At 43.5% G+C, this 10,390-nt stretch overlaps 1 protein-coding gene and 1 long non-coding RNA gene across 10 annotated transcripts in view; one reads left to right on the top strand and one right to left on the bottom strand.

Annotated features, from left to right (window-relative positions):
• Window positions 1-524, bottom strand: part of PHC3 (polyhomeotic homolog 3) — an 80,786-nt gene extending 80,262 nt beyond the window's left edge. For 3 of the 9 annotated variants that reach the window (XR_006335418.1, XM_043875427.1, XM_043875419.1), the window contains exon 1: window positions 432-449. Coding sequence is in view for 6 of the 9 variants with exons in the window: in XM_043875427.1 (XP_043731362.1) it covers window position 432 (1 nt within the window). In the remaining 3 variants the exon portion in view is untranslated. Of the gene's footprint in view, window positions 1-40; window positions 178-431 lie in introns of those variants that run through there. The other 6 variants (XM_043875426.1, XM_043875421.1, XM_043875429.1 and 3 more) reach the window with 4 other exon arrangements.
• On the top strand, window positions 103-9,936 carry LOC122676094. Its single transcript, XR_006335419.1, has 4 exons — window positions 103-239; window positions 3,693-3,743; window positions 8,228-8,344; window positions 9,862-9,936. It is a non-coding gene; the product is annotated as an uncharacterized LOC122676094 (long non-coding RNA).
• The last annotated feature ends 454 nt before the right edge of the window (window positions 9,937-10,390 follow it).

The raw sequence follows: 10,390 nt of genomic DNA on the forward strand, positions 1-10,390 counted from the left end.
CGAGCGTGAAGGAGGCCTGGTAGTGCCCGCCCAGCCTTACCCAGCCTCCGCGGGCCCCCGGTGCGGGCGGCCGTCCCAACGCCGCCCCCGGGGCCCACTTGCAGGGACGACAGCCTCTGAGGGGCCCACCCGGGCTCATCTTCCGGAAGACCCCGGCGGTAGGGGGCCGAGAACGGACCCTGCGCACAGGGCCCCACGGATCCGGGACCAGACGGCGGAAGGGGCGCTCCCGCCTGGAGGTAACTGGACCCTTACAGTTCGGCTCCGTCCCCCCACAAGGGCCAAGCAGGCTCCTCCACGACAAGGAAGCTCTCGCGTCCCCCTTTCCCCGCACTGCCCGCGAAAGAGCCCTGAGCTTTCCCCTTGGGGGGACTTGTCGCTGCCCCCTCTCGCCCCCCGGTTACGACATCAGTCACCAGCAAGTCACTCACTCCGCTTCCGCCATCTTCTCTCCTCCATCACTAACATGGGCTGCGCATGCGCCCCCCGGCGGCGGCGGCGGCCGCGGCAGAAAAGGGAGGAGGGGCGGGGTCGGCTCAGTCTCGGGCCCCCGAGGTCACGTGGGGCCTTCTTCTTCCAATTCCTCCTCCCACTAGAAGGCTTGCTGGCTCGGGGAAGTGACCGGGTTTTGCCAATTTAGGTATCAGTGTCTCACGTGCACCCCCTCGCTTTCTCTAGGGTCTTCTTCCTACTGGGGAGGGGTCGCCAACCGAGATATGAAAAATTCTGATTAGACTGTTAAATGACAAATTTTATGAATATCTAAAATATACCAAAGCTTGTGCAAACTGCAAAGAGAGAGATGGAAGAGAATGACGCGAGGATTGGATGCTGAGGTCTCAGAGTGAAAGGCAATGCCATGGTAGCTGCAGGGCTTGTTACCTGGGGCGCATGGCACTTTGGGGATAGAACCAGCAGGCCCTCTCTTGGGCTCAAAGATAGAGTTCTGGATGCCCGTGCGGTGGACAGTTAAGGTATTCTCATATTACCCTATGAATATCATCCATTTCTTTGACATGAATTTACTGACCGCTTAGTGGAGATTAAAAGTTTGCATACCGCAGAGAGAACAAGTGGGAATAGCCACCAGTTTGCTAATGTAATTTACTGTGTTCTACACACGTGGCAACTAATCTGAAGCAGGATGAGACAAACGTGTGAAGATGACTGAACCAAGTTCCTGTCTTCCAACAAGTCTTAATCTGGACTTTACAGAGAGAGTCACACAATCTAAGTGTTCTGACATAGATCCATTAAGTGCTTTGGAAATTTAAATTCAAGGAATAATAAATCTTCACTGCCCTTCACCAAATGAAGCACTTTGAACACAAATAATGCCTTCTTTTTGCACTTTTTAAGATGATGGAGTCACATTTCAAAACTGAGAAATGAGGAACCTTGCTGGTGGTCCAAAGGTTAAGACTTGGTCCTTCCAATGCAAGGGGCCAAGGTTTCATCCGTGGTGGTGGAACTAGGGTTCTACATGCTGCACTGCAATGGCAAAAAAAAAACCACCTGAGAAATGATTTACTGATATAAATTCAACACAAAGTGAAAATATGCTTAATCTTACAAATCCTGTAATCAAGATGTCCCTAGGGGAGGGAAGAGACCACTTCGAATGTCTGCTAAATTGTCCCTTTGCCACATCTCCCTGTATGATAACATTGTTTCTTTACCTTATTTTCTTATCTGAAAGCAAAACCCTTCTTCCTACTCCTAGGAGAACTCACTGACAAAATCCCCTTTGAAAATTCCCTGTAGATGCTTAAAAATAAGACATTACTACTTCGTCTTTCTTTTCTGATTTGCTCAGATGATGCCATTGCCATATAATTCCCAAGAATCAACTGTTGGGACTTCCCTGGCAGTACAGTGGTTAAGACTGAGCACTTCCAGTACAAGGGATGCGAATTCAATCCCTCATCATAGCAGAATTAAGATACTGCATGCTGTATGGTCAAAAACCAAGTTGAGTGTCTATTGGTATTGCTGAAATTTTCATTCATCAAAACAAAACTGAAGAAAGTAGTCTCAAGGACTTCCCTGGTGGTCCAATGACTAAGAGTCTGCACTCATAATGCAGGCAGACCAGGTTTGATCCCTGGTCTGGGAACTAGATCCCACATACAGCAACTAAGTTCGCATGCCACAAGTAAAGATCCCCCATGCCACAACTAAGACCTAGTGCAGCCAAATAAATACATAAAATTAAAAAAAAAATTTTTTTTAAGGTTTAGATTTAAACCTAAACATGAAAAATGCATAATCCTAAGGAATATTTGGAGTAAATGTGCCAAAATTGTTCCTTTTCATCCCTCTTTCTTTAACATCCAAGGCCTGTATCTATTATTGTCATCTCATGCAGATTGGCCTTAAAAGTCATAATACATATTGGATAAAGTCAGGCCAGTACTGTGTTTTGGTGTTTTGTTTTTGTTTTTTCGTTTTTTTTTTGGCCACACCCAGTGGCTTGCAGGATCTTAGTTCTCCAACCAGGGATCAAATCTGGGCCCCAGAAGTGAAAGGACCAAGTCTTAACCGCTGGACCACCAGAGAATGCCCAGTACTACTTTTTAGAAATATTTCAAACCCAACATTTATTATAACAACAACTGGGAGAAGGCAGTGGCACCCCACTCCAGTACTCTTGCCTGGAAAAGCCCATGGACAGAGGAGCCTGGTGGGCTGCAGTCCATGAGGTCTCAAAGAGTCGGACAGGACTGAGCGACTTCACTTTCACTTTTCACTTTCGCGCATTGGAGAAGGAAATGGCAACCCACTCCAGTGTTCTTGCCTGGAGAATCCCAGGGACAGGGGAGCCTGGTGGGCTGCCATCTCTGGGGTCGCACAGAGTCGGACACGACTGAAGCGACTTAGCAGCAGCAACAGTGTTTGTCTAGCCTTTTACTGAAGGCAGAGGATTTCCACAAACTCATTTGATCTTCACAACAATACTAGTTATCATTTTCATTTAGCGCAGAAATATAGTGAGGTCAAGGTGATTAAATGACTATGGTGACTGCTAGAATGGGGTTCCAGAATTGGGGTACTAACTTAAGCTTTCTATGGCCAAAGTCAAATTTTTTTCACTGCATCATTCAGAAAACCACTGTGTGAAATGTAAGAGGAGACAAAGTAAGATGCAAGACTACTCTCAAGAAACTTACCATCACTTATCTGATGAAACAGAGGAAGGTGTTTTACCTCTTTGTGGTTTCCTATGGAAAAGATTTATGTGTCATGCTAATAGAACTTGAAACTTTCTAAAGTTTCCAGGAAGTGTTGCTTTGGGGAAGTGCTAGCATCCTATATCATTTTAGAAAAATCCCTCTAGCAAGGATGCTTTGGAGGAAAGTGAAACTGGAGACCCAGAAACTAATTGGAAAACTCTATTAATCCCTAGAGAAATGATAAACGACTCCAGGAATGAAAAGGAGGGATAGATTAAAATTTTGGTTCCTTAGTTGTACTAGTCACACATCAAGTGCTCAATAGCTACATGTGGCTAGTGGCAACTGTATGGTATCATGCAAATATAAAACATTTCTATCATTAAAGAAAGTTCTATTGGATAGTGCTGGTCTGAACACTAGATCAAGCGTTGGCAAACTGCTATTCCTGTCTTAGTTTGGGCTGTCATGACAGAGACCATGCATGGATGACTTAAATGAACTTTTTTTTCCCCACAGTCCCAGAGGCTGAGAAGTCCAGGATCAAGGTGCAAGCAGATTCAGTATCTGGTGAGGGCCATCTTCCTGGTTTACAGGCAGCCACCTTCTCACTGTATCCTCACATGATGGAGGGAGAAGGAGGACTGGGGACTATGGGCAGTCAACCCACTTCATGTAACTCACTTGTGGCTTCAATGCCTGTTCAGCCCTGTTGTTACTGACCAGGGTTCTTGGCCTTCGTCAATCAATAGAAATTGACTAGAGGCCAGACAAGAAAGTCAGGCAAGGCTTTACCGGGGCTCCTGCTGCAGCAGAGGGAAGTGAGAACAAAAAACAGATTCCCTTGCTCCCTGTAAGGGGGGCAAGCTTGTTCCTTATATAGAATAAGAGTAGGGGTGTGTTCAGGAGTCAAGGGCTTAGGTGGTTTGCCTACCCTTTAGGTGGTGTTGTATGCAGGGGTGTGATTTTTCTTCCAACACCATGTTTTTGCTCCAGGCTCTCCAAAAGTGTGGCAATCAGGTTTTTTGGTCTCTTTGTATCTTTTGGTCCAGAATTTATCCTAATGTGCACACAGTTATTTTTAGTCCCCTACGGTTTCTTTGTATTTTGTGGCTTGAAGAGATGTATGTCCAAGTGCGAGCATTGCAGCACTGCAGCAAAGGGTCCCAAGTCCCAGCTTGTCTCACTATCATGTATAATCCACTCCATTTGATGGTAGGATATTGCTCTGCACATTCAGCTTTACAGCCTGATAGACCAGATGATACTCTGTTCTTAATGGGCAGCTCAAATTCTATGGTAATTTGGTGACCCATAATTAAGTGATCAGTCTCTGTGAAGTGAAGTGAAAGTCGCTCAGTCATGTCCGACTCTTTGCGACCGCATGGGCTATACAAGTCCATGGAGTTCTCTAGAACAGAATATGGGAGTGGGTAGCCTTTCCCTTCTCCAGGGGATCTTCCCAACCCAGGGATCGAACCCAGGTCTCCCACATTGCAGGCAGATTCTTTACCAGCTGAACCACAAGGGAAGCCCTGATCAGTCTCTACTAAGGTCAAATAAATTCTTCAACCTAGGCTTCAGCAGTATGTGAACTGAGAACTTCCAGATGTACAAGCTAGATATAGAAAAGACAGAGGAGCCAGAGATCAAATTGCCAACGTATGCTGGATCATAGAAAAAGCAAGGAAATTCCAGAAAAACATCTCCTTCTGCTTCATTGATTATGCTAAAGTCTTTGACTATGTGGATCACAACAAACTGTGGAATATTCTTAAAGAGACGGGAATACCAGACCATCTTCCTACCTCCTGAGAAACCTGAGTGCAGGACAAGAAGCAACAGTTAGAACCAGACATGGAACAACAGACTGGTTCAAAACTGGGAAAGGAGTATATCAAGGCTGTATATTGTCACCCTGCTTATTTAACTTATATGCAGAGAACACCATGCGAAATGCCAGGCTGGATGAATCACAAGCTGGAATCTAGATTGCTGGGAGAAATATCAAAAACCTCAGACGTGCAGATGATTCCACTTTAATGGCATAAAATGAAGAGGAACTAAAGAGCTTCTTGATGGAGATGAAAAAGGAGACTGAAAAAGCTGGCTTAAAACTCAACGTTCAAAAATCTAAGATCATGGCCTCCGGTCTTATCACTTCATGGCAAATAGATGGGGAAAATGTGGAAACAGTGTCAGATTTAATTTTCATGGGCTCCAAAATCACTGTGGATGGTAACTGCAGCCACGAAATTAAAAGACACTTGCTCCTTAGAAGAATACCTATGACAAACATAGACAGCATGTTAAAAAGCAGAGACATCACTTTGCCGATAAAGGTTTATATAGTCAAAGCTACGGTTTTTCCAGTAGTCATGTATGGATGTGAGAGTTGGACCGTAACAAGTCTGAGCGCTGAAGAATTTAAACTCTCAAACTGTGGTGCTGGAGAAGACTCTTGAGAGTCCCTTGGACAGCAAAGAGATCAAGCCAGTCAATCCTACAGAAAATCAACCCTGAAATATTCATTGGAAGGACTGATGCTAAAGCTGAAGCTCCAGTATTTTGGCCACCTGATGTGAAGAGCTGACTCATTAGAAAAGATCCTGATGTTAGGAAAGATTGAAGGCAGGAGGAGAAGGGGGAGACAGAGGATGAAATGGTTGGATGGCATCGCTGACACAATGGACATGAGTTTGAGCCAACTCTGGGAGACAGTGAAGGACAGAGAAGCCTGGTGTGCTGCAGTTCATGGGATCACAAAGAATCAGACACGACTCAGCCACTGAATCAACAACAAAGGTCAAGAAGCAGGCCAAGAGCGGTTTCTCAAAAGGGCAGCTATCTGCAGAGGGTGATAGAGCTTTGTTCCAAAATCCTAATCTCAGCCTGTGCTATGATTTACCCATAGGGGCCTGCTGAAGGCTTGCTTCAGTTATGTCTAACTGTTAACAATCCCATGGACTGTAGCCTTCAAGGCTCCTCTGTCCATGGGATTCTCCAGGCAAGAAGACTGGAGTGGGTTACCAAGCTCTCCTCCAAGCGATCTTCCCAGGGATCGTACTATGTCCCCTGTGGCTCCTGCATTGCAGACAGATTCTTTACCTTTGAGCCACAGAGGGGTGAGGGTGAGGAGCAGATGCAACATTTTATCCTTCACTTTAGAAGGGATATCTCAACATGGTCCACACCACTGGGCCTCCTAGAAATTTCAGTGACATTCAAGAAGAAATGTCACTCAATTTTTGTCAGATTCATTTTCCACCCCCTGACACACAAATGTCTTACCAACAAGTCTCGAGTTGTTGCTACTTTTTGCTCACTACATCCAACCAGCATGGTGTCATCAATGTAAAAGACCAGTGTGATATGATGTGGAAGAAAAAGGTGATCAAGATTCTTGTGAACTGTGGGCTCAGGACTTCCCTGGTCGTCCAGTTGTTAATATTCTGTGGTCCCAATCCAGGGGGTCTAGGTTTGATCCCAGTCAGGGAACTAGATCCCACATGCTGCAATGTGGGAAGATCCAAAAAGATGGAAGATCCTGGCAACAAGACCAGGCACAGCCAAATAAATAAATAAATAAATAAATTTTTTAAAAAAGATTCTTGCAAACTAATTATGACACAGGGTGGAGAATTGGTTTAGTCCTGATGTAGGACTGTGAAGATGTACTGCTGGCCTTTCCAGCTGAAAACAAACTGCTTCTGGTGGTCTTTGCTAACAGGTATCAAGAAAAAACATTTGTCAGATTGATAGCTGCATGTCAGGTACCAGGGGATGTATTAATTTGCTCAACCAATAAAACCACATCTGGCACAGCGGCTGCAATTGGAGTTACCACCTGGTTTAGCTTACAATAATCCACTGTCATTCTCCAAAATCTGTCTGCCTTCTGCACAGGTCAAACAAGCCTGTTGAATGGAAATGTGATGGCACTCATCTCTGCAGTTCCTCCAGGAATTCAGTATTGCTTTTGGTTTGCTATTTTCCTAAGCAGAAGCAGTTCTAGAGGCTTCCACATGATCTTTCCCACCATACTAGCCCTCACTCCACAGGTCAGGGAACCAACGTGGGAACTGTGTGAGGTGCTCAGTGTATCTATTCTAGTTACTAATTCCAGGACTGGAGGATAATCACAGAATGGGCGTGGGGACCCACTGTCTCCACTGTGAGACAGACTTGAGATAAAACTCAATCGATCACCTGACTTCCATAAGCCTCTTCCAAGATAGTGTACCACAGTGATGTTTGATCTCCTGGAATTCAGTTCAGAGCCAGTGTCCATTATTTCCCAAATGGTCTGATTATTTTATTTTTCCCCGGTGCATGGTTTCCCTACTAAAAAGATTTGAAGTCCCTTTGGAGAAGTCTGGAGAAAGATTTTCTGTATACATTTTGATGGTGTACAAGTGTCATCTCTCTGGGGGATGTAGCCTCCCCTTTACTTGAGGGATTCTGAGGTGTGTAAACTGTCTCAAGTCTGGGAAATGATGGAAGGGATAGGACTCTCTATATGATTTGGGTTAGACTTCTCTTTACTTGACCTAGAACTTTTCTACTGATATTGTTTCAGTAGGAATTTAGTGGGTTTTCTGTCTATTTCACTTCTAGGAATACCGTGATCAACTAGCCAATGACTTAGGTCCGCACAAGTCAGATCGTTCTGCTTGCTGCTTTGATTCTGCTGTCCGCCACAGTGACTGTGCCCATCTTTGTCTTTGGCCGTGGAGTGCTGCCACTTGGCCCCTGCTATGCTAGGATCCAATTACTCCTGTTTCATTTAGGTTTCTCAGTTCAGTGGCTGCAGGTCCCACTGGCCTACAGAGAAGAGCAATCACCAAGCACTTCAGGAATGCTGGAGCTCCCCTCACAAATTGCTATAGACTGAATACTTGTGTCCCCCCAACATTCAAATGTTGAAGCCATAACCCCCAGTGTGATAGCATTTGGAGACTTTGGGAGGTAAGTAGGTCATCAGAGTTGAACCTCTATAAATGGGATTTAGTGCTCTTGGAAGAAGAAAGATGAGAGAAATGATCTCTTTCCAGCATGTGAAGATACAGCAACAAGGTGGCCATTGTCTGCAAACCAGGAAGAAGTTTCTCACCAGACACCACATTGAACCTGCCAGCACCTTGAACCTGGACTTCCCACTCTCTGGAACTGTGAGAAAGAATCGTTTGTTGTTTAAACCGCTCAGACTATGGTATTTATCATAGCAGCCCAGACTGACTAACACAAGCCCATGGGCCAAATCCAACCTGCTGCTTGTTTTTGTGCAGCTGTCAAGCTAAGAATGGTTTTTACGTTTTCTAACAATAGAAAAAAAAAATGAATAATATTTTGTGACAAGTGAGAATTATGTGAAATTTGTGTTTCAGTATCCATAAATAAGGTCTTATTGGAACACAGCAGTGCTCATTCATTTATGTACTGTCCACAGCAACTTTTGTGTTGCAAGGGCAGAGGTGAGCAATTGCAATAGACACTATAATGGTTCACTTGGCAGAAAAAGGATGCTGACGTATGTTCTAAATTACTGATCACCTTGTGCTGGGCCCTTCCTCGGTAGTTAATATGGCATATACACTGTCCAACACCCCAACTACACTATGATTGCTTTCCTAATATGAGACAGAAGAGATAGACTGACTCAGATTTAAATACTGGTACAGACCTGAATGTAAAGTACTGAAGGTTTTAGTTTTATAATGTGAAAAAAGAGGAACAACACCTTACAAGATTGTCATACAGTCTTAAAAAAACAAATTTAAAGTCTAAAAAAGTCCTCTTTTTAAAAATTTATTTATTTATTTATTTTTTCCCTGCTCTGGGTCTCCATTGTTGTGTACGGGCTTTCTCTAATTGTGGTGAGCAGACCCTACTTTCTGTGGGAGTGTGGGCTTATTGCAGTGGTTTCTCTTGTTGCGGAGCATGATCTCTAGAGCACATGGGCTCAATATTTGTAACACACAGGCTGTATTGCCCTGCGGCATGAGGAATCTTCCTGGACCAGGAATCGAACCCATGTCCCTTGCGTTGGCACTTGAATTCTTAACCATTGGACCACCAGAGAAGTCCCTCTTTTACTTTTTGAAATTTGTATCAAGATCTTCCTTCACCTGGACTTGCCTAAATACTCAATAGGTTTTAAATGCTTGTTGTGGGACTGAATGCTTCAATATTTGCATGAATAAAGCCTAAAATTCTAGTACATCCTACATTCTAGTAGACTGGAATGGCACAATGTATGGACTTGTTCTCACTTTTCCTTGAAAATAACATCCTAAAACCAAATACTTTCACTAAAGCAAATAGTATTGGAACTGAAAAAAATAGTCTAGTCCAGCCACCTCTCATCTATTCTTACAAAAATTGGTGTATTAATCAATGCTATCAATCTTATCTTGTATACCTATGGGTGACACTGTTCCTAGTCCTCTATATTTCCCTAGATGATAAATTGTAGAGACAGGGACCTTTAAAGCTTGAGGGGACATTAGCTGTCCCGTGCCCCATGGAGGAAGAATCCATGGTAAAAGCAGAATTTGAACTCTGGTCTCCTATCCACCCAGTCCTGGAGTTGCCTACCTTGTGCCAAAAAAGCCTTACTTGAAGCATGTAGGTACTTGATAAGCATTTGAAGCAGCTATTGACTTTCATTTCCATTCTTCTTTTCCAGCTTTTATGCTGTATTTACTTAGCACTGTGACAGCTTGAAATGAAAAGGATGAGGAATACTACACAAATGAAGGAACAAACTAGTAACACAGAAATCCAAATAAATGAAGAGGAAATAGTCAAACTACCTGAAAAAGAATTCAGAATAATGATAGTAAAGATGATCAAAAATTTTGAAAACAAAGTGGAGACAATGCAAGAATCAATTAACAAAGATCTAGAAGAATTAAAGAATAAACATACAGAGACAAACAACAAAATTACTGAAATTAAAAAACTCTAGAAGGAATCAATAGCAGAATATCCGAAGCAGAAGAATGAATCAGTGAGCTGGAAGGTAAAATGGTGGAAATAACTTTTGAAGAGCAGAATAAAGTAAAAAGAATGAAAAGAACTGAGGATAGTCTCAGAGACCTCTGGGACAATATCAAATGCACCAACATTCAAATTATATGGGTCCCAAAAGAAGAAGAGAAAAAGAAAGGGTATGAGAAAAATTTTGAACAGATTATAGTTGAAAATTTCCCCAA

Source organism: Cervus elaphus, chromosome 19 (genome assembly GCF_910594005.1).
Source record: "Cervus elaphus chromosome 19, mCerEla1.1, whole genome shotgun sequence".
NCBI lineage: Eukaryota > Metazoa > Chordata > Mammalia > Artiodactyla > Cervidae > Cervus > Cervus elaphus.